The sequence below is a fragment of the Grampus griseus genome, assembly GCF_964374135.1.
Source record: "Grampus griseus genome assembly, chromosome: 8".
Lineage (NCBI taxonomy): Eukaryota > Metazoa > Chordata > Mammalia > Artiodactyla > Delphinidae > Grampus > Grampus griseus.
In genome coordinates this window covers 34,417,102-34,442,635 of record NC_139002.1, presented here as the reverse complement: position 1 = coordinate 34,442,635, position 25,534 = coordinate 34,417,102, and the positions used below count along the sequence as shown (strand labels likewise).

General features: G+C 33.8%; 1 protein-coding gene across 3 annotated transcripts in view; it reads left to right on the top strand.

The window, feature by feature from the left end:
- Positions 1-8,428: 8,428 nt before the first annotated feature.
- The window catches only part of CNTN5 (contactin 5), a gene marked incomplete at both ends in the record, with an annotated part of 779,158 nt that continues 762,052 nt past the window's right edge, over positions 8,429-25,534 (top strand). For all 3 annotated transcript variants that reach the window (XM_082660864.1, XM_082660863.1, XM_082660862.1), the window contains one exon: positions 8,429-8,483. In XM_082660864.1, coding sequence (XP_082516990.1) covers positions 8,429-8,483 — 55 coding nt within the window. The remainder of the gene's footprint in view (positions 8,484-25,534) is intronic.

Sequence of the window (25,534 nt, the reverse complement as noted above, 5' to 3'; positions counted from 1 at the left end):
TATTTCTTTTTTAGCGAAATACAGTCAACATACAATATTATGTTAGTTTCAGGTATACTGCAAATTGATCTGACATTTACATACATTACAAAATGATGCTACAATGACTTGCAACAATGTCCCCATACAAAGTTATGTAATATTGGCAGTATCTCTTGTGCTGTATATTGTTTCCCAATGGTTTATTTAATTTATAACTGGAAGTTTGTACCTCTCAATCCCCTTCGCCTATTTCACTCACCAGCCCCACCTCTGGCAACCATCCTTTTGTTTTCTGTACCTATGAGTCTGTTTTGTTTTGTTTGTTTTGTTGGAAATTTTTAGATTCACATATAAGTGAGGTTATATGGTATTTTTTTCTCTGTCTGACTTGTTTCACTTAACATGACACCCTCTAAATCCATCCATGTTGTTGCAAATGACAAGATTTCATTTTTAATGGCTGAGTTATATATATATATATATATATATATATATATATATATATATATATATATATACCACGTCTTCTTTATCTATTCATCTACTTGTAGGCTCTTAGGTTGCTTTCATATCTTTACTGTTGTTAATAATGCTTCAATAAACATTGAGGTACATATATCTTTTCAAATTAGAGTTTTTGTTTTCTTCAGATAAATACCCATAAGTGGAATTTCTGGGTATTATGGTAGTTCTGTTTTCAATTTTTTGAGGAATCTCCATAATGTTTTCCATAGTGATTACACCAATTTACAATCTCACAAACAGTGCACAAGCATTCCCTTTTTTTCATATCCTCACCATTTGTTATTTGTTGTCTTTTTGATGATAACCATTCTGACAGGTGTGAAGTGATATCTCATTTTCGGGTTTTTTTTAATATATTTATTTATTTATTTTTGGCTGTGTTGGGTCTTCGTTTCTGTGTGAAGGCTTCCTCTAGTTGCGGTGAGTGGGGGGCCACTCTTCATCGCAGTGCGTGGGCCTCTCACTGTCACGGCCTTCTCTTGTTGCGGAGCACAGGCTCCAGACGCGCAGGCTCAGTAGCTGTGGTGCACAGGCTTAGTTGCTCCGTGGCATGTGGGATTTTCCCAGACCAGGGATTGAACCCATGTCCCCTGCACTGGCAGGCAGATTCTCAACCACTGTGCCACCAAGGAAGCCCTCATTTTGGTTTTGATTTAAAGTTTCCTGATGATTAGCAATGTTGAGTACCTTCTCAAGTGCCTGTTGGCCATCTGTATGTCTTCTGTGGAAAAATGTCTAACTCAAAATGGATTAAAGACTTAAATGTAGCACCTGAAAACATAAGCAGTATGATCTTTGACATTGATTTCAGCAATATTTTTTTGATCTGTCTCCTAAGGCAAGGACAACAATGCAAAAATAAACAAATGGAACTGCATCAAACTAAAAAGATTTTGCACAGTGAGGGAAACTATCAACAAAATGAAAAAGTCACCTACTGAAAGGGGTAAGATATTTGCAAACAATATATATAATAAAGAGTTAATATACAAAATATACAAATAACTCATCAACTCAACACAATGAAAATGAAAAAACCCAATTAAAAAAATGAGCAGATGACCCAAATACACATTTTTCCAAAGAAGACATCCAGATTGACTGTTCCTTCTTACTGACACATTATTCCAATTTTTTTTGGATTCCATTATTACTATCATTAAATCAACTGAGAGTCTGATTTTCCACTTTTATAATTAATGCTTTTTTTAATCTCTTGCTCTTTTTTTTTTTTTGTCTTTGGTGTTCACAGTTTTCACTATGATTTATCTAGGACTTCATTCTTGTTTTTTTCTGGTGTTCATAAATCTTAAAATTGATACATTTCATCAGTTCTGAAAATTTTTAGAAATATATATCTCTTCACATATTGCATTCTTTGCCTCTTTCTGGAAATTTGATTAGACATATAAGATATTCTTACTATATGCTTCATTCTCTTTACCTTCTTTTCATATTTTCCATCCATTTGCCTTTTTGAGCTGCATTCTAGGTAATTTCTTCATCTCTATTTCTTCTTTTGCATAATGTTAATTCCTTTATGTTTAAAATCAGATCGTATACATTTGTTTGATGATTTGTGTTGAAAATGTCAAATATCTGAATTCTTTGCAAGTCAGATTCTGACCTTTATTGCTTCATTTCCTTCTCATTTATACTGATTTGTTTGCCTGTATATTTTGTGAATATTGATTATGAAGTTTTCACTATGAGACTTTTTTTTTCTTTCCATTCAGTCTCATTGTTTAAGACTTAATTTTTTCTTTTACTCTTCTCTGGGTAGAGTATCTCTCTGGAGACATATTTCTAATTCACCCTGACTATAATCTTGAAGCTTTTTGGAATCCTAGATATAAGGAGTTTCCTATTTGAAGATCCATCTTATGTAGACCCTAAGCTTTGATTTTGGTCCCACTCTCTCAGAGAAGCCATGAACATCAATCTGAAGTTCACTGGGATTTGATGAATAGCCTCACAGTGAAAGTTAGCTTCATTGCTCAACTTGCTATTTTTATCTAGTTTTGATATTTAATAAGTTTTTCCTTCTAAACTAGTTCATTGAGGCATTTAGAAGTATTTTATATTATTTTAAAAAGGTCATGTATTATTTGTCATTGTGTCTAGTTCCCAATTACCAGAAAGGGAATCGTACTTAGAATCCTAACACAAGTCTTGTCAGAATTTACATGGAGGCTGGTGTCAGGCCGAATGAGCCACAGTTCTGTCTTCACCCTTTCCTCATGTCTATCACCAGGAACAGGAATCATGGAATATTTCTGACACCAGATTCCTAGAGTCACTGTCTTTTTTTTTTTTAGTCCCTGTCTCGATTAAGTACACTATGTACTATTAAATACTCTTGAGTCATATCTTTTCTCTACATTTGTGTTTTAAATAAAATTACAAAGTTGCCTTGAAGTGTCAGAAGACTAGTGCTGACCCTTTTTAAAACTTTACTGTACCCTTTTTCACAGGGAGGGTCTGTTGAGATCAAGAGTTCTTAGATTAAAAAAGATGAGAGAAATAGAACACACTGTAGAAAACTGTGTTAAAGAATATCTTCACGATATGTAAACACTATGAGCTCAGTCTTCCATCTACAACCCATACCACTTTGTCCAGGACACAAAATATAATTTATTTTCTTGTGATTCACAATATCATGATTTACTCTGGTTATGTTTGAAAGCGAGAATTCTGTGTATCCAGCTCCTGACACTGCTGCTGGGTCCTCAAAAGATATATGATAGCAAACATAACAAGACCAACACACATTCTTTTTATTTGTTCTTGCTAGATCTTTGGCAGCATTTTATTATCTATTGTTTTGTTCAGGTGCATTGGGCTAGAAAACTTTAAGAGCATCTAGAATACAACTTCTCATAAAGTTTTTTTTTTTTTTAATGATTCTTTTCTGTGAGTCCCATCCTGGCCTTGCTCAACCTTTAAAGGGTATCTTCCAAACAAAAGTGTCACTAGCTACAGTCTTAGCAAGAGTCATTGTTGAGGTGGAGAATAAGGTACACAGAAAAAGAGATATTTGATTATCTTACTCCTTTCACTAAAATTTACATCCAAGTCCTTCATATTGCAGCTCTGTCACATGCTAACTGGAGCAGAACACTTTTACTCAACCTCTATTGTTCTAATTTGCCAAGTAACTAGCAACCTTTTTTGTCTCCATAAATGAAAATAATGCAGAACTATTTAGATGTTGATGGTTAAGTAGGCTCACCTCTAGTTTACTCACTGTCACTTCATAAGTTGTATACTTACCAAGATTCAGGTGTGTAGTGTCATCCGTCTGTGGAGGTTGTACATGTTGATGTACTTAGGTAATTCAAATAAACATTATGCAGATCAATGCATATGAGTGTACCAAGAGTGAGAGCATTTGGTTCTAAGAAAAAAAAAGGATAAAACATAAAATAAAACAAAAGGTAATAGTCTTAGACAAACAATAAAATGAGTGACTTAGGATATGCTATAAAATTAAATGTGTGTGAAACTGTATAAAAATAATAAAAAACCTCAAGGATGCTGTCATTAGACAACTTCACGTTCTTATACCACTCTAAAGAAATTAAAAATTGTATATTATGCATTAGACAAGACTTCCATTGAAAAAGACTCATGATGTTGAGATAAAATAATTTTTCACCAGAATATTGATGATAAAAAAAAATCTCATTTCTATATACTAAAATAGACCAAAGAATATAGAGTTAAATCATATTAGTTAAATGACAACATTTCAGGTATATGTGTAAGATTTTTTTAAATGATTTTTTACTAACTCAGTACTAGTTCCAATTGTGTCAGATAAGAGGGTTTCTGGAGACTTTTGTAGAAATAGCTGTGGAGTTCTGTAAGAGATGATGTAATTTAAAAGTCAACCTTATGCTTACCGCAGTCCTTTTACTAGTTGTGTGTTTTTGGGAAAGTTATCTTCATCAATAAGAGATGTCAAGTTAGTTAATAGAGGTTGTGTAAGTAAAGTGCATGACACAATGCCTGGCACATAGAATTTCATAAATGATAGCTGTTGTTAGTATCATGAAAATTTAAGGGATAATAATTTTTCTATTATCTTGCACCAAATAATCTACTTACTAGAGGCTCCAGTTTATTCAATAATTATTATTCAAAATAGTTATTGAATACCTACTAAAACCAAGCAGATTCTCTTCTAGATGCTGGGTATAAAAAGATGAATAAGACAAAAATTCTTGCTTTCATAGATATCACATTCTAATAGGAGAAAAAGATAATTATAAACAAATAAATAGCATAACTTCAAGCACTGATAATTGCTAAGAAGAAAAATACAGTAGGTACTGAAGGACTTCCCTGGTGGCACAGTGGTTGAAAGTCTGCCTGCCAATGCAGGGGACACATGTTTGTGCCCCGGTCTGGGAAGGTCCCAGATGCCGCGGAGCGGCTAGGCCCGTGAGCCATGGCCACTGAGCCTGCACGTCCGGAGCCTGTTACTCTGCAACAGGAGAGGCCACAAGAGTGAGAGGCCTGCGTACCGCAAAAAAAAAAAAAAAAAAAAAAAAAAAAAGAATAAACCACTGAAACAGGGAAATGATGAAGCCTGATTTATGTTTTAAAACGTAATTCTGACTGTTGTGTGAAAAGCCAGTAAGAGGCCAAACTGAAGGAAACCGTTGCTATAAAACAGGAGAGAGATTGGTAGGCATTAATAGAAATCTCTCTCTCGACATTTCCCTCTCATTATGCACACTCACATACACATGTCATAAACAAGGTGGTTTCCTCTATGTATCTTTAAGAAGAAAAGCTAACTTGCATTCAGGTGGCAGCATACTATCACTTGATTTATTTTAACATATGTTTAGCAATCCTATTTTAGACTCCAGTTAAAGAGTGATGTTTTTAAGTACTTGCCTATGCATTCAACTGCACAATGCATGTATTGTTTATAATTTATGACAGTACTAATATGATGCTCTACTTATTTTACTTTACTTGCAAATATTTGCAATAATTCAGGAAAAAATGCAAAGTAATATGTCATTTCATACATCTAATTTGATTATCACAGATGATGATAGGTATATATTCTAAACATTGAAATAAGCTCTTTCAAAAATTGTTTTTTTAAAAAATAATATATCCAATTAGTAGTATGCAACTTAGTAGTTCTGACTTTTCAATCCCTTGATAAATAACAGTTTAATGTACAACTGTCAGTTTCCATTAAGGTATTTCTAAAATATACATCTTAATATGCTTTAGTAACATTTATTAACTGATTATAATTTAACTTGGCATGCAGTAGGACCTTAATGTATGTCTGATTAATTACATTATTTTATCACTTTGATACAAGGATTTTATTAAAGTCATGGAATAATTGTCTTTTCAAGAGAAGCATATACAAATTTACATATTTCAGAACCTAAAGATTATTTTATTTACTTCTTTCTTTGCTTGAGAGAGCGATTGAGAGAGAGAATGAGAAGAAAGTAAGCCAGTAAAAAGAAAGAATCTCAGTTAGGCATCTTAGAAAGAATGGCTTTTGAAGAACTATTATTTTTTGCATTTAGGCCCCAAGGACCAAGCACTGATGTTTGAAAATGAAAACACACACACACACACACACACACACACACAATCACACACATGCAGGCTTTTTTCTCTTTGAAAAAGTTTTAATGTAAAGTGGATTATTTTAGTTATAAAATTCACTGTACTATTTTTATTTGAGAACTGAAAAAAATGTGCCTGGAATATAAGGCTTATTCTACAATGGTATGTTGAAAACATGAATACTGAGCCCAAATGTCATCTTATCAGAAATGCCTTCCATGAACCCTTACGAAAATAGCTTTGTCTATCCTCTGGCAGCTGGCTGTCCCTTTACTCTGTGTTGATTTATTCGGTGTGGATCACTCTCTGATAACGACTTATTTATCCATGTGCTCACGGCCATTCCATACAAAAGTAAGATATCTGTCTAAGCTTAATATCTTATTGAATTTTTGCTAAAGATGCTTCTGTACTATTCCCAACTCTTGTCATCCTTACAAATATATTCCCCTTTTGATAGCTCTGTATCTATGTTACACTTACATTGTCCTGCTTATTTGGCTTGTAGCCTATGGTGAACTTCTGTGTATGTGTGTGTGTGTATGAGCATGTGCACACACATGTGTATTTTCTCTTTGACATTCCCAGTGTATAACATTTAAGTGCTCTGAAAATATTTGCATTTGTTGATGAAGAATATTTAAGACAACAGAAGACATTGTAAATAGAGAGGGAAAGTACCAGTTTCCAGGACGTGGACTGAGCAGAAGCTCATCAAAAAAAGTTAAGCAAAACTGCACTAATGTCTTAGAACTCACAGTCTGTGAAAGGCCAATTTCATCAACGGATTAAGAATTCACTAATTTAAATATGCAGTTTTCATGAATCATAATTGTTTTTCTAGCAACTTTAAGTCTCTAATTATTATGTGTGAAGTGCTGATTTTCTTCTTTTCCTTTCTGGTAAAAGGCAGTGTATAAATAATAATGTTTTAAACTGTAAAAAGTAGTGATAAGGTCTTTTTTGTGCTTCAAATTGTATTTATTTCTGATATTTACTTGGAAGAAAAACGATTATGAAAAATATTTTTTGAAGGGGGTGTCTGTGAATCAACCATTATTAACTCATTAACTTTCTTTTCCATTAGTAATCCGTAACCTTGTAATTAAAGTAGGTTTTCAAGGCTTAGATTTTAAAATATAAATAAAATGGAACTAACATTCAGGTGGAAGACTCACTAAGAAAAGCTTTCCCTCTTTGGGTACGTCTGTATTGAATTATGACCTAACTAAGGGAAAAATGCTTGTCTATATTTTTAAGATATTTCCTAAAAGAAATAACCTGAACCTCTAAGTCTATTGAGAGGAACAAGTTGCAAAGAAGCAATTGTTATTTTAAATCATCAACACACTGTACAATTATTTCTCAATTTAGTTGCTTTTGGCCAAGAAGGACACCAGTAACTGACACCTGAAAACTCAGAAGTTACTTGTCTATTATAGGAATTTCTAGTACACATTTGTCAAGTTTTTCCATATTAATTTTCATGCGAGAATTTTGTATTTTTATGCTTATTGTATCTTTCAGGACAGATAAAGGAATCAAAGGACATTAATGTGCTATAGTGGTTATTGTTATAAAAGTGGCATTAGACAAAAAATGTTAAATATTCATGAAAATCCTTATTTCCCTTAGGTTCTGGCTAGCAAAGGATGCTGAGAAAATAACTCACAGAAGGAGGGAACTATAACACAGTACAGATAATCACAGGAGTTATAAACAAAGGCAGTTGACATTAATAATTAAATGAGAAAAATTCCCTGTAGAGGTTTAGATGAGCTACAGACACAATGTGTAAAATCACTTGCTTAACTGATAATTAGTTATGTTCTAGACCAGAGGAGTATATATTGATATAACTGGTTCTTCTACCCTATTTTTCTAGTCCAATAATTTGTCTAACGTAATAAATATAACTATTATACATTCCCTGTGAGGAAAAATCATCCCCATTAGAACCTGATGTTTTTATTATCTGTAAGGGAGTATTTAGTATAAGTAAATGTGACAGAGAAAGTTTATCACTTTTCCGAAGTTTTTGTGTTGTGCATTAAATTAATTCTAATGGAAACTCTATTATGGTTGTCAATGTCCAAGTATATATTAATCTGACGTTTGCAATGAAAGTTATTTATCATTTTATTATGAGATTTTTGATTTGTTTTTTGTTTTTTTACCTTTTTGTTTGTTTATTTTCTTTTCCCTGTTTTTGAAAATTGTTATCTGTCTCAACAGGGCATTCTTTAACGAAGAAACGTCAGAGCTGCTAAATACACTGGGACTCAGGTGATCCTAGTCACCAAGGATGGCCTCCTCTTGGAAACTTATTCTGTTTCTGTCAGTCACTGGGTGTCTTTCAGGTAAAAAACCCGCCTTACGTATCAAATAACAAAAATATATAAAGGTCTTCATTAACTATATCCTCCTGTGTTCATTTAAATTTATATCAGGATTCATCTTTTCAACAACAAGAAAAAGAGACAACAACCCTTAAACCTCTGTTAGCACCACAAAAAGTCACATATAATAAGGTGCTTATAAAAATACCATATAAATGTTAACAAAATAAGTGTCCATCCCATCTCATTGACTTTCATTTACAATCTAAATCATCATTTTATATATATATATATACATCTCTATAAAATATGGGTAGAGACATTTGTGAAAACATGAAAAATAAGTGAATAGTTTCAGAGACAGTGAAAGTTAAATGAACATCCTGGTTTATCATGATTATAGTCACTTATAAAAGAAATAAAGAGTCTTTAAATATTTTATCCTATCTTACATTCTTTCTGTGCAGTATTACCATCTTCCATGATGATCTGGTCTCTCTTTTATCTTCTCAGTGCCATTCTCCTCTTGAACTCATAAACTAACTGAGGGGAATGGAGGTAGGTTTGCAAGATGAAATGAATGATGCTCAGTTAAGATTGAATTTCAAATAAACAACATATAATTACTTTATTTCTAGTATGTTTCATGCAATATGTTATTCTATTTTATCTAAAATTTAAATTTAACTGGTGTCCAGTGTTTTTATATATTAATCTGACAATGCTAGGTGGAGGAAGAGTGATAGATTGTAATATCGCTCCAAAGTTTTATTTTCATGTGCTGGCCCAACTTATCTCCCCGAAATAAACAGTCACTTCAAAGGAGGTATTATATAATGGTGTTGAAAGACAAAAATACTCAGCTTGAGTTGGTATCTGTGATGCCTAGATTTGTAGCTCATAAGGGAATCTAGGTGCTGCTCTTTCTGATGAAACAAGATGATGAGTCTGGAGGTAAGTTGTTTTTCAAATACTATAGACAAAGACAAAAAAAAGTCAAAAGCAAAGGACGTTTCTAATTTTTACATGGGATCTGATTTTTAATCATCTGCATTTAATATGAAGCATATATACACATATTAGTGATATTTAAAACATGAATTTATGTTGTAGATAGCTGTTTAAATAAAATTGATTAGATATTGAAAGGACCACTTATCAAGGATAATTATTTTCAAAACCTTTCTCCAGGGGCTTCCCTGGTGGCACAGTGGTTGAGAGTCCGCCTGCCGATGCAGGGGACACGGGTTCGTGCCCTGGTCCAGGAAGATCCCACATGCCGCGGAGCGGCTAGGCCCGTGAGCCATGGCCACTGAGCCTGCGAGTCCGGAGCCTGTGCTCCGCAACGGGAGAGGCCACAACAGTGAGAGGTCTGCGTATCGCAAAAAAACCAAACAAACAAAAACCTTTCTCCACCTCCTTATTTAGCGAATTATTCTAGAAGTATGGCTTTTATTATGCTCTTGTTACTTGGTGATACTTACATTCAATATTTACTATTTTATTTTATTATTAATGTTTTCCCTGGTTATTTGTCTATGAGTATTACCTAACAGGACCTATTTTGTACACTAACTTGATTACTATTACAGAATATGTGGGTAATTAAGCCATAGGTCATAAGCACATTTTATATTGTTGATGCTATTTGAACCAACACCAATTGAAGAAATAAGAGAAGACCCAGACTGTATTTCTTCTCTGTTTTATTTATTCATGTTTTAATGGGTGGATTATCTTGGGTGTGTTTAACTAGAAAATATAGAACTCTTACACAACCTTGAGTTTAAAAACTGGCTATTCAGAGCAATGAAACTTTGACACCATTCACAGGAATATACAGCCTTATATTAAAAATGCACTCAAAATTAAAACAATGAGATACCATTATACATATCAGAAAGGCTAAGATCCAGAAAAAAAAAGAGGAAGTAAAACCAATACTAGTTACTCTTGAGGATGCAGAAAACAAGGAAGTTCATTAATTGCTGGTAAGGAGGCAAAATGGTACAGCCACCTTGGAAAATAGTTTGGCAGTGTTTACAAAGCTAACTGGTTTTACCATCTAATCAAGCATTTGGTTCCTAGGTATTTACCTAACTGATTTTAAAATTTATGGCACACAAAATACCTACACAAAAAAGTTTATACGAGCTTTAATAATAATCACCAAAAACTAGAAATAACCAAGATACCCTTCAATAAGTTAATAAACCATAGAAATTCCATATAATGCAATACTACTCAGTGATAAAAATAAATGAACTATCAAGTTATTCAAACACAGGATGAATACTATATGCATATTGCTAAGTGAAAGAATCCAGTCTGAATAGGTTACATACTGTATGATTTTATATATATGACCTTTTGGAAAGGGAAAAACTATAGAGAGTGCACAGATCAGTGATTGCCAGGGGTTGGGGTCAGGGGATGACTAAATGAGTGAAGGAAGCGTAGGCATTTTTCAGCTTGGTGAAACTATTCTGTATGATACTGTAGTGGTGGAAGAATAACATTATGCATTTATCAAAACCAATAGAGCTTAACAGCACAGAGTAAACCTTAATGTACATAAATTAAAATAATAATAATCTAGGAGGTTAGAGGGTCCCTGGATGAAACGCAGAATGTGACAAAGAATCTAACAGTATTACAAATGTATGAAACAACCTCCACTTTAGGGGAGTGTGGGAAAAATGGTACCAACTTAAGTAACTTTGGAAATGAATCTGTAAAACTAAAGGCAAAAACAAACAAACAAAAAACTGTACTTTGACACTGTACTCTAGTTAAGAACTTTATTTCTCTGTGTTAGCAACTCTAAAACCCCTATGCATGGGATTGAACAATTAAGTCAATGCATGGTGGATGGTGGGAGCCAACTGTCTCACTGATGGAGTGGAAGGTTACAGATAAGCAAGAGAAGAAGGCTAGAATTATCCATGTGGTAATGGATTAGAGTTGGAGACTTCAATATGAAGTCATGTTTAGCTTAATGTAGATACATATAGTTACATATGAAAAGTATTCATAGATATGTATATATACATGGCTAGGTGTACACACATATATTTACTTTTCTCTGTCATCTGAGAAGGCCTAGAAGCAATGTACTGCAGTAGAAACCAGCACACAAAGTGCCACGATCTTGGTTTCTAATACCATTCTCCAATTAAAAGAATCAGGGCTATTTGGAGATATGGCTGATTCTTGGACTGGGGCAGGAAATATACTTGATTAGCCTAGAATATCTTGTGCCAGAAAGTGAGGAGCTGCTAAAGCAAACAAAAAACAAACATATGAGGAACCAATGTCAAAGGGACACAGGAACTAACTGAAAGAGAAAAATAATTACCGTATGCTAACAAGTATATATGGAATCTAAGAAAAATAAAAAAGTCATGAAGAACCTAGGGGCAAGATGGGAATAAAGACACAGACCTACTAGAGAATGGACTTGAGGATATGGGGAGGGGGGAGGGTAAGCTGTGACAAAGTGAGAGAGTGGCATGGACATATATACACTACCAAATGTAAAATAGATAGCTAGTGGGAAGCAGCTGCAGAGCACAGGGAGATCAACTCGGTGCTTTGTGACCACCTAGAGGGGTGGGATAGGGTGGAAGGGAGGGAGACGCAAGAGGGAAGAGATATGGGGATATATGTATATGTATAACTGATTCACTGTTATAAAGCAGAAACTAACACACCATTGTAAAGCAATTATACTCCAATAAAGATGTTAAAAAAAAAAAAAAGAGTTCCCAATGGCCCAAACTGGAAAAATTTGAGCAAGAAAATAAAGAAGTATTGAGTTACAACCCAAAGAATAAAATTTAAAAGTCCATATTGATATAAATAAGTGATTGAATAATGAAAAGAATAGACAAACTTCCCATGTAGATGAATTTCAAATAATTTATTTAATGCTTTGTTTTCAAGGAGGTGGAGTGTAGCTCCCACTTCCTTAAGTGTGGACTGCACATAGTGACGTATCTCCAAAAAGTACAGAATAGAAAAGCGGAATAAAGAAAGTAGCTTTACAGCGGAGGAGAGTGATAAGGACTACATCAACCTAGTGATGAACAAGGTCAACACCAACCGTAACAGCATTTACCCAAGATATAATGTGACAAGAATGGCACCTCACCTCTGTAGTTTTCCTTCCTAAAGCCTGTGTCTCTATATCAGAAAAATCCCAACTGAGGAGCATTCTATGAAACACCTGGCCAGTAATCCTCAACATTTTCAAGGTCATCAAAAACCAAGAATATTGGAGAAACTGTCACAGAAAGAGGAGACTAAGGAAACATAATAAATAAATGTAATGCATTACCCTGGATAGGATCTTGCAACAGAAAAAAAAAATATTTAAAAATTAAGGAAATCTGAATAAAGTATGTACTTCAGTTAAAAATAAAATGTCAATATTTGTCCATTATTTGTGGCAAATGTTCCATATTAATATAAGATATTAATAAAAGTGGAAACTGGTTTGGGTTTATGGAAACAAAATGGATTAAGCATAACAGTAGTGAAGGGCATCAGGAGCTGACAGATTCAAACGTTTTTTGGCAATAAAATATATAGAAGTTGGTAAATAATTAAATATTTTGTTTTAGAGGAAATAGCAAGGTCTCAATTTGCTTATGGAGTAGATGATATTGTCATTTATTTGGATACTGAATAAAGTAGGGGGTGCAATTCAGAGTGGGGAAATACTGAACTCAATAATGCACATGTTGAGCTTCAGATATCTGTGACACACTCAGATGGAGATGTTTAAAGAAAGATGACTGAGTTAAAAGTAAATTTGGGGTTCATTATGGGGTTCATTATTGTATAGATGGATTTGAAGCTCTGGGGAGGAAAATAATCACCCAAGGATTATGTAGGTAATGATGAGTCATAAGGCAAGGAAGAAATTCTGAGAAGCATGAATAAGGGGCAAGAGAAAGTATAGGTTGAAAAGCAGGGATGGTGAGTTGGGAGAAATTCTAGGAAAGAGTGATAACAGAACAGGTTCTGAGAAGGAGTGGTCAGCAGTGGCAATGCTGTAGGAATGTTACGTGAGATTAGTACTAAAAACATTTCCTCTTAATGCTAATGATAATTGCCTTTAACGAAGTAGTGGGAACATCTGTCTTATGATAATGAGCTGTGAAATGATTAGCAGAGGAGGAAAATAATACAGTTACTATAAATTTTGTTTTATGAGAAGTTGAGCTGAGGAGGAGAAAGAGAAAAAAATGACAAATAACTTGGAAAAGAGAAATTCAGGAAGGAATGAATTTCATCTGTACATTTCTGGGTGTGTGTTTTAAGGTTAGAGAAACTACTGTTTATAGAAATATAATCCACATAATAGCTTAAATAGATGTCAATTGTATATTGTGCTAATTAGCTTTAACTCCATAAAAATCATCCTCAAGTTTTTTAGCTTAAACAAAAACTTCAAAAATATTATTTCTCACAATTCTGAAAGTCAGTTTGGTGGTTCTTCTGATTTGGGAAGGTTCAGCTGATCTCTAAAACTTCCCATGAGGGTTGAAAGAATAGGACTTGATGGTGTCATGCGGTCTCACCCATGCTGCTGGTTACTATCTCCTACTAGTAAAGGCAGTGGGAATGACCTTGTCATGTCTCTGATCATCCAGTAGTCTAGCCCAGGCTCTTGGCTGTGGTTGCGGGTTCCTAGGTACAACAATAGAAAGGGTAGGTGCCAATTTGCAAGCATGGTTCAAGCCTGTCTGTCATGTTTACTAATGTCTCATTGACAAAAGCAAATCACATAGGCCAAGACTGATTCAAGGATTGGAAAACTATATTTGACCTCGTAAAGAGAGTAGCTGGAGAAGCATATTGTAAAGAATATGCAGTACAGTATTACAAACTATAGGCACTATGCTCTATAATAGATCTGTAGGAAGTATGCATCTTGCATAATTGAAACTGTGCACCTTTGACTAGTACTCCTTCCGTCCCCCCTCTCTACAGCCCCTGGCAACCACCATTCTACTCTGTTTCTATGAGTTTGATTATTTTTGCTTCCTCATTTAAGTGGTACCCCTTAGAAATTTGCTAAGAGGGTAAATCTTATTTATTTTATATACTCTTACCACTAAATAATAATAATACTAATAACAATAATAATAATATAATGTCAAGAAGGCAGATGATAACTTTTGGAGTTGTTGGATATGTTTATGGCATAGATTGTGGTGATGGTTTCATGGGTATATACTTATTGCAAACTCATCAAGTTGTATATACTAAATATGTACAGCTTATTATAATTATACTTCAGTAAAGTGGTTTAAGGGTGTGCATAAAGCCATAAAAGTAGCCATGCTCAGTTTTGAGTTCTACCACATGTTTATTGATATCTATAAATGTTTAACATGCAAATAATAACAATCCTGTTTTAGTTAATAATAAAGAAAATGGAATTTCTTCGTATCTTTATTTCAGAAACAGTGACAGAGACAGCACTGTGATCTAATAACCTCATTAGCTGAGCTTAAAAAGCTTTAAAAATCAGTCAAACTATTTTTATCCATATGAAATTAATTAAGTTCAATAAAATTTAAGCTTTTCATGATAGAATGTGTGAAATCATTTGGGGAAGCAATCATAATTACTAAAGCCTAGTTATGAACGTATATGTGACAAGAAGCATCAACATTTCAACCTCTACTGTGCCAAAATCCATGTTATTATATTCTTTAAAAGTGATTCTTCAAGGATATATTATCCTTCAAATATGTGAAGAGATAATGATTGGGAAGAGACAATAAGGTTCAGGATTTATAAGCAACTTGACTGGCATTTCAAGGTTCTTTGTGAATTGCTTTTCATTCAGTCTCCATGTTGAAGTAAATAAATAATAACAACAACAAAAGCTAAAGGGTTTACATTTTTCTGCTCTGTTATACAGAATACCCTATTCAATGGATTTCTTACTCATTATATTCCTTTTGAAATATGGCTAGTTTCTTTTGAAATGTTTAACAATGGGTGAAATCTATTACAATGATATTTATTACAAATAGATTTCTTTCTGTGAAATGTAATAGAATAGCCTTATAGGACACTGTCATATACAAATATTAATTTTAATATGTATTATTAGAATATCTAGAAAGCAGCTATTATTAGACTCATTAACACACACCCTTTTCTTTGAAGATTTTTGAAAGTGTTCTTTTTGCACTCCCCAGTACCAGCCTATATTTGTCAACATCACAATTCTATTTATATATTTCTATCAAAGTTATAACTTAAAATAATATTTAATTAGATTTATTAAAGCTAGATGTATTTATATCTCTTCTAAAATGAAAAAAATGTATTTCTCTAACTGCATTTATAAATCTTAGAATTAAAAATAATTTGGAGATTGTGAAGTCCAGTTCCTTGTACTTGGGCAAGTAAAATACTGTTTGTTCTCAATAGGGATGAGAGGCTCAGGAAGATTCTGTCATATGCCCAACATCATATAGATGGTAACTAGTGGAAGAATAATGAGAAAGCTGCCTCCTACAACAATTCTTTCAGCATAGCAGGTGACATGAAGGGGAGGCAAAAGAGGAAATCCAGTTGCTCAGAGCTACACTGACCTCCTTCCTACATAAGTACATCTAGTTACTTTCCTTGGCTTACTTTCAGATGCTTTCAATATAAGCTGTATTGCTTCAAAAACAAGCCTGCAAATAAGGCATTTTTTCTCTACTTTGACCCCATTCTCCTCCACTGGGTTAAATCCATTTTATTGGAAAGGTGACAGCCTGCTCCTTCTGCCAAGAGGATGATATACTATTAAACAGAGAATGTCTGTCATTGATAAGCTTATACAAATACTATCCTTCTTCTTACTGGCAGTGTGGTAAATAGCACAGAACTTTGTCACTGTCAGCTAGTGCTGCCTAATAACTTTAAAAGGAAATGAAAACAAAAGTGTTACTGAAAACAGGTGCCTGATAATATTAAGTCTGACTGGGCTACTGCAGATGAGAAAGAGAAATGGATTATGGCTCCTCTGTGATCATTTTGAAATTATGTATGTGCACACTGTATTGGTCCCCCAGGAAGTCATGATGATAATGGAGCCTACCTCAGTGCAGAAAACCAAGTTGACTCTTATCAGCTGTGCACTGGTGGTATTAGACATGTAATTAATCAGAATATAATTTAATTTCTCCTGTGAGCAAGGTGGAGGGCAGCAGGGGGAGGGGAGTGCATCATCTGAATTTAGAGAGTTTTATTTGTTACTTTTATCTTAAAGGCAAAGGAAATGTTAAAAAGTATCTGAAATTGGCAGCACTTCCTGGAGTGATATAAAATGAAACCATCAACTAAAGAAAGCATCCTAGAGAATTGAGGATAAATATGTGTTCTCAGTGTTTTGAAGATTAAAGAGAGAATTAACTAATTTATTAAGTCATCTAAATGTTATTTATCTTACATAAAAAATATATTAAAAATATATTTCCTCTTGAGTTTGGTTAAGGAGTAAGCACTATACATCAAAGTATGTTGTAATCCAGAAAGTGCCATGAAAGTTATCCCATGCTTTTTACACTGGACTGGCATTATTATTTTTAATGATGACAAATATTTGTTGATAAAAAATGAATCATATGCTACATTGATTCTCTTTGTTATTTTAAAATAATGCTCAAAGAATTTGTATTGTATCAAGTGCCCACAAGAAAATGTAAATGAATATTCACAGTATCATTCTTTAAACAGAGATAAATTTCTACCACAGTAATACTACTGTGAAATATGTTTATTTATGGCAGAGATTACTAACTGCTTAGTATGAACTTCTGGGGAGCTGCCCCCATGCATTAGCTTGAGCCATTGTCAGCAAGAAAACAGCTACTTTTTTGTAACTCATTGGTTCAAATACAAGTCAATTCTGTCTGTAAAATGGAGAGACATACACTGAGCCCCAAGGAAAGCTGAACACAGTTGAGACGCAGAACAAATGCAAGGAAAAATTTCTCCTCTCCTTGACTTTAAATAAATTGTATAGGTTTATCAGGACACAAATTCTGTAAATATACCATGTGTAAAATAAACCCTATATAATTAGTTGTGAGAATGGAAAAGGGTTAAGTGCTGTATAATTTTATGTTTATTTTAGCTCTTTGGGAACATCTTATTTTTCTAACCATTAATCAAGTTAACTACAGATTTCTTGAAATTTAGTCATCAACTTCTATATTTGATAATATTTATTCGATATAGATGTCAACACAATAAATTTTTCTTTCTAGCATTTGAAAAAAATGCTTTCCATTCTAATTCTCAGTGTTGGTTTAACACTGAAATTTGTCAGATAACTTAATTATTCCTAATGATCTGTTTATGATGCTGGCTATGATTGCAGCATGACCTTAACTACTGTGGATTTAGAGTATGGTGGAACCATCCAAACAGTGACAATCAGGGATAAATTTGGTTTTAAGTGATGATTTTTCCTTTTTAGTACTTGCATATTTTGCAACTATTATTTTTACATGTTTAAATAAAAAATTATAAGGCCATCTGCTCTATAAAAACAAAGGTGATACCTATTTTATTTGATGTTTCATACACAAGTTCTAACATAATATTTTCTGTAAGTACAGGTACCTATTTTTAAGTGAATTAAAGGAAACAATTAATTGTTTGATTTGTTTCTTCTGTTAAGAGGGGCATAAGCTATGTTTCTGGTTATAGCACTTTCTGGCTAGAAAACATCCAAAAGGAATGAATGATTTTGTATTCTCTAACCTGATTGTTCTGATGTGTGTGTTTTTTAATTGAAGTATAGTTGATTTAAAACATTATATTAGTTTCAGTTGTACAATACAATGAATCCATATTTTTATAGATTATACTCTATTTATAGTTATTACCAAATAATTGCTATATTCTACTCTGCTGTACAATATATCCTTGTTGCTTATCAATTTTATACTAGTAGTTTGTGTCTCTTAATCTCATACCCCTATCTTGCCCATCCTCCTTTCCCTCTCCCTACTGGTAACTATTAGTTCATTCTCTATATGTGTGCATCTGTTTCTGTTTTTTTATACTCATTTGTTTTATTTTTTAGATTCCACATATAAGTGATAACATACAGTATTTGTCTTTCTCTGTCTGACCTATTTCACTAAGCATAGTACTCTCTAGGTCCTTCTCTGTCTGACTTATTTCACTAAGCATAATACTCTCTAGGTCCATCCATGTTACTGCAAATGGCAGAATGCCATTCAGTTTTTATGTCTGAGTAATATTCCATTTTATGTATATACCACATCTTCTTTATCCATTCATCTATTGATGGGCACTTAGGTTGTTTCAATGTCTTGGTTACTATAAATAATGTTTCTATGAACATTGAGGTACATATATTTTTTATTTTTTGCATATATCTTTTTGAATTAGTGTTTTTGTTTTCTTCAGATATATACTCAGGAGTGGAACTTCTGGATCATATGGTAGTTTTACTTTTAGTATTTTGAGGAACTTCCCATAGTGTTTTCCACAGTGGCTGCAGCAATTTACATTCCAACCAGCAGTGTCCATTTTTTCCACATCCTCTCCAACATTTGCTATTGATGTTTGCCATTCTGGTAAGTGTGAGGTGATGTCTCATTGTAGTTTTGATTTGTATTTCTCTAATGATTAACATGGTTGAGCATCTTTTCATATGCCTGTTAGCCATCTGCATGTCTTCATTGGAAAAATATTCAAATTTTCTGCCCATTTTTAATCAGGTTGTTTATTTTTTCAATATTGAGTTGTATAAGCTGCTTATACATTTTGAATATTAACTCCTTATTTGTCTTATCATTTGCAAATATCTTCTCTCATTCAATAGGTTGTCTTTTTTTTTTTTTTTTTTTGATGGTTTCCTTTGCTGTGCAAAATCTTTTAGCTTAATTAGGTCCCACTTGTTTATTTTTGCTTTTATTTCTTTTGCCTTAGGAGACATATACAAAAGAATATCGCTATGATTTATGTCAAAGGATGTTCTGCCTATTTTCTCTCCTAAGAGTTCTATGGTTTCAGATGTTACAGTTAGGTATTTAACCCATTTTGAATTTATTTTTGTATATGATGTAAGGAAATGTTTTAATCTCATTATTTAACATGAAGTTGTGCAGTTTTCCCAGCATCAGTTATTTAAGAGTCTATCTTTTCTCCATTGCATATTCTTGCTTCCTTTGTCATCGATTATTTGACCATAAGTGTGTGGGTTTATTTCAGGGCTCTCTATACTATTCTATTGATCTATGTGTCTATATTTGATACAGTACCATGCTGTTTTGATTATTGTAGCTTTGTAGTACATGTGGGGACTAAGCAACATGTTATTAAAAAATCAATGGGTCAATGAAGAAATCAAAGAAGAAATCGGAAAATACCTGGAGACAATGAAAATGGAAACACAGCTTTCCAAAGTCTTTGGGATGCAACAAAAACATATGGGAACTTCTAATAAGGAAGTTTATAGCAGTATAGGCCTACATCAAGAAACAGGAAATATCTCAAATAAACAACCTAACACATCATCTAAAGGAATTAGGAAAAGAAGCTCAAAGCCCAAAGTCAGCAGAAGGAAGGAAATAATAAAGATAAGAAAGGAAATAAATAGAGACCAAAAAACAACAGAAAAGATTAATGAAACCAAGTACTGTTTTTTTGAAATGATAAACATAATTGATAAATGTTTAGTCAGGTTTGTCAAGAATAAAAGACAAAGGGCCCAAGTAAACAAAATAAGAAATGAAAGAGGAAAAATAACAACTGACACCGCAGAGATACAAAAAAATCAGAAGAGAACACTATGAACAGTTATACACCAACAAATTGGAAAACCTAGAAAAAATGGACAAAGTTCTAGAAACATGCAACCTGCCAAGACTGAATCAGGAAGAAATAGACGTTCTTAACAGAATCATTAGTAATGAAATTGAATTTGTAATTAAAACAAAACAAAAAACCTCCCTGCAAACAAAAGTTCTGATATGTTTTCAATACCAAGAACTATGCTGAGCCTTGTTTGGACATTCTGAAGTCTTGAGTTAAAGAAGTAGCAATTATCTTAGGTTAGATTAGGGGACTGTGAAAATAGCCTGTAAAAATTTGAAAGAAATAAAGAGGAAAAAAAAGAAATGAAAAAATAAAGCAAAGAAAAATAAATTAGGTCAAATTTTTAAATTATTAGTGCATTTGATCAGGCTTCTCTGGTCTCATGTCACCCATTTCTGCTCAGCATGTATTCTGGCAGATTTTGTTTCAAGAGATTCTAAAATTTCCCAAGAGGACACTTGGCTTATATACTCTTTACTTGCTCTTTTATAGTGATTCAGAGAGATGTACTAGCTGATATCCTTGCTGACATAGAGCTGTCTTTGTTTAATGCCTAAATTGGTAAGAGCTATTTCAAATTGGGCCCTGGATCCATATTTTTTTCAGTATAACTCTGAAGATAGTAACTGTTTTTTTTTTAATAAGATTCAGTAGAACTTTTGGTGCAGCATTGTTTTATTTATGGTTTGGTCTGTCTTATAAAAAATATCATAGCTGTGGATAAAAAGTTCCAAGTGGGCATGACATATATAATGTGTCAAAGATGTTGTTTATTGGGGGTAGAGATTACAGAGATAAAAGGAATTTAAAAAATAATAATCTCATTCTCAGTTCCAGTGGCCTAATAAATTCCAAATACCTTTCAGTCCAATTTATTTGTTTGTTAATTTAACAAATACTAATTCAGTGTCTACTATATATTGCTCTGTTCATCAAGGATATAGCAGTGAATAAGACAGACAAAATTTGTGTCCTTAAGGAACTCACTTTCTAGGAAGAGAGACAACTTAGCAAGAAATGAAATAACACAAGACCTAAAAAGGATAATTTTTATAAAGAAACTAAGTGGAATAAAGGGATAGTAAGTGATGTGTATGGAGATGGGGTAGCAAGATGTTACGTTACACAGGGTGATCAAGAAAGGTCACTCTGAGTAGGTCTCCAAGGAAAGACCTAATAAAAGTGGAAAAGGAAACCAGGTGAATATCTGGGTGAAAGTGTTTCAGCCACAGTGTCAAGTCATCAAGGGGAAACAGGGGCTTCCCTGGTGGTGCAGTGGTTGAGAGTCCGCCTGCTGATGCAGGGGACACAGGTTCGTGCCCTGGTCTGGGAGGATCCCACATGCCATGGAACAGCTGGGCCCGTGAGCCATGGCCACTGGGCCTGCGCATCCGGAGCCTCTGCTCCGCAATGGGAGAGGACACAACAGTGAGAGGCCCGTGTACAGCCAAAAAAAAAAAAAAAAAGAGGAAACAGACTTACTGTGTTTGAAAAAGAACCAATACAGAAGAAGAGAGGAAACCAATATAGATGAAGAGAGTATATGACAAGAAAAGTGATAAGGAAAAATAGAGAGGCAATGACCAGATCATATTTTAAGCAGAGGAGAGATGTAACTTGATAACATGTTAAAAGATTGTGCTAGGTTCTTTACAAAAAATAGATTTTAGAGCTTGGGAAAGAATGTAGGCAGGGAAAATAGGTAAGTTACTACTGCAAAAGTCTGGAAGAAAGAAGACAACAATGAGGATTTAGAACTGCAAGTATTCAATGGATATTTATTGATTTCATTAGAAGTCAACAGTGGTATGTGCTTACCAAAAAGGAGTTAGCATGATCTTCAGCTGTATTAACAATGTCTAGAATAAGGGAGAGGTTAGATCTACTTTGCATCTGTTTGCTAACAATGACTATAGTATTATGTTCAGTTCTAGGCTAGATCATATTATGGAAACATGGATAAATAAGAATGGGTTCAGTGGAGGGAAAACAAGTGATGAAGAAAAATTTGAAACCATATTATAATAGAAAAGATAAAAGAAATTAAAGGAATGAAAACTAAATTAAAGATTCAGCTAATGTTTAAGGTAATTTTTGACCAGATTCAGGGGAAACTTCCTTCTTTTTGCAAGGTCTTCCCTGAATTAATTAATGGATGCTTTTCTAAGCTAATGAGTAAAATATTCAGAACTCCAATATACAAATGTCTTAGGAGAGGCAGGCAAAAGTATTTTTATAGTTGAACTCTGGGTATAGACCCTGGTCTATATTACAGAATGATTTACAGAATCTGGTCATGATTTACAGAATGATTTGACCTGCCTGTATTATATCCAGATTAACAGTAATGACTTTCAATTGCAAATTATCTTCTGTATTTGGGATATTGAGAGTTGGCCTTTGTGTATTGTCTAGTAAACAAGTATAATTATTCATGGCATAAAACAAGCTGCAAAGACTGAAAAAAATAACCTTTTTTCCCCTTAATGTATCATATATAAATATCATTTTCAGTATCCTGATATCTTGGTGAGATGCATCAGCTTATTATTTCCCGTAGCAAGAAAGAATTGTCACATGGCAAATAAGCCAGAATCTCAGCTCAAAAGACAGATTTTTTTAAAGGTCTAACAACTGTTATCTTTAAGTAGCTAAAAGTTTGTTATATATAAGCAGCTTACACTTATTCTAAAGAAATCCAAAGGGACAAACCAGTCAAAGTACAGTAAAATGAGAGGTACAATTAATTTGTCTAAAAAGAAGATCACTCTAAGCAACCAGTGTCTGCCTGTGGTAGAATCAACTGTATCTCAAGAGAGTCTGTCAGTTCTCAGGCATGAGCTGAATGATTATTATATAAAGATAATTTTAGCATCAAAGGGCTTGCTCAATCAGATGATATCAATTTTTCCTCTAATCCTTAAATCTATGATTCTGAAAGTTGGACTTTAAGGAATAGTTACAAGATTTTAATTTTATTTTATCATGTTTTTAATAACAGAGGATGTTTAATAATAGAGGAATACCAAATGAGAGAATGGTGAATAGTTGTAGGTAGAAGAACTGGGAATGGAAAGAATAGGTTGGAGTTTAGAAACAATATATGGATACATCCAGTGGAGTTGACACTTACCGGACATAAGGGATAAAAGAGGAGAAAATAAAAAATCCTCCAGTCTGCTATTTTGAGCCAGTATGTGGGAGAAGAGTGGAGCCAACAATAGAAATAAAGACCAAAAAAGAGATTAGTTTGAAATTAAAGATAGCAAACTATGATGTAATATTGAATTTAAGGAACAAACAGTTGTTATTGTCAAATAAATGCAATGAATTGGGGAAAAATAATGCACTAGAATCTCATTATGTAGCATAAATTGGCAAGAACCTAATCTGTTCCAGATTCCATCCCAGGAGATTTATTTTTTTAGAGCAATAAAATAGGTCTGATTATAAAAATGGTCTTTTCATGAACTCAAATGATTCCATTCTATGAAGCTATTCTGTTTGGTCAGAACCTTGTTTTAAATAAAGTTTCCTATAAGTTTTCAGAATGATTCTCTCCAGAATGCAAAATAACGCATTCGACGAGAAATAGACTAGAATTAGGAGGGCTGTGTGCTAATTTAAACTTTGCCACAAATTGTGAATTTCCTCATTTCTTTCTTTGTGACACAGCGTCTTAGGCTATATTATTTTAAATCTCCTTCTATATTCTAATATTGTTTTCCAATCATCTCAGAACTTTTACTACAGCCTCAAAGGTGAGAATAGACACTGTGTCCCAATATTTGAAAGAAATATTGCTGGACACATGGGTGTGTTATTTACTAGAAGATGCCAAATACAGTTCTGCCTAAACAATCAGACAATAAGAAATTTAAGGAAAGTTAAAAGAAGTTAAAAAATCATCAGACTATATAAAGCTGACAGAAGTGGAGTGAGTTTTCTCTTCCCATCACTAAGGGGAAAGAAAGAAGATATTTTCCTCAAGCCAAGAGAGAAGGCTCCAGGGGAACTCTTTGTAGCAATGGGAGTGTCTGCAATAGAAGAGACCTGTCTCTCACTCCACCACTAAATACTTGCTAAGCTACAGAAACTCAGATATCCCTTACAAAGAGAGGGATGGAGCCGAACATGCTAGAAAAATCTTCAGAAAGCCTGAGGTGCTTTCCCTAGACTTTGAAGGTGGGTGATATGGTAGTCAGAGTATAGAAACTAACTCCTGTTGCTTAAAGTCATGAAGCTGGTAAGAGTTACCCTTGAAGGTTGAATGAGACGCAAAGGTCACAGAGGATGCACTAACTACTAGCATTTGGAAGGGCAAAAGTTCGTGAACTTCCTGGGGGACAGAGGTTGATCCTGATGGGCTTGACCCATCTCAATGGATTCTAGTCAATGCCATGTGATAGGAGATGAACTAAGAAAAAGAAAAAGAGGTAGCCTCCTAGAGGCTAGAACTGGGAGGGAGGCATCAACACAGGACATCAGTCAGAGGGTAGATTGTCATATCCAGGAACTGGGCAGCATGATGGGTTATAAGAAATCTTTAAAGAACCATCATGTGCAAGCCACTAGAGAATCAGCATTTTGTCATCTGACATGCAGAGAGCCTTGGTGACAGTATCACAATAGTGCCAGTCAACTAACATTTTTGGCCTTGATCTTTCCAACAACATCTGAAAGATTCATCAGGAGAAAGGATGACAGGAAAAAAACCTCCACTTTGGCCCTACCTCAGGTCTCCTTTTCACAGGGCAAACCTAATCTGGGGAGAAGAGGGATGACAGATTAAAATTTGGCTTTGGAAGGGCTGGGTATATTAGTATACTAAAAATTAGTCACAATTACCAAAGCATACCTTGTTTTAATACCTTAAAATATATGGAAAGCTGATGACTCATTGAGAATGTCATCTAGGGCAGAAGAAGGAAAATCTGTCAGTGATTGGAGAAAAATAAAACTTTTCAGTTTCAATCATGAGCTCATTCTGTATCACTGGATATTCTCTCCTTATTGACATATAAACCTGCTGGTAGCCTTTCACTGGTATTATTCTTCCAGCAAAAAAAACATTAAATGCTACTCTGAGTCAAGCAATGTCCTGGATGCTGTGAATAAACCAGAGGAAAAAGCATCCTACACATTCTTTGTTCACTAAGGTTACAGACATTTGGACTGATGAACAAATCAGGAACTAC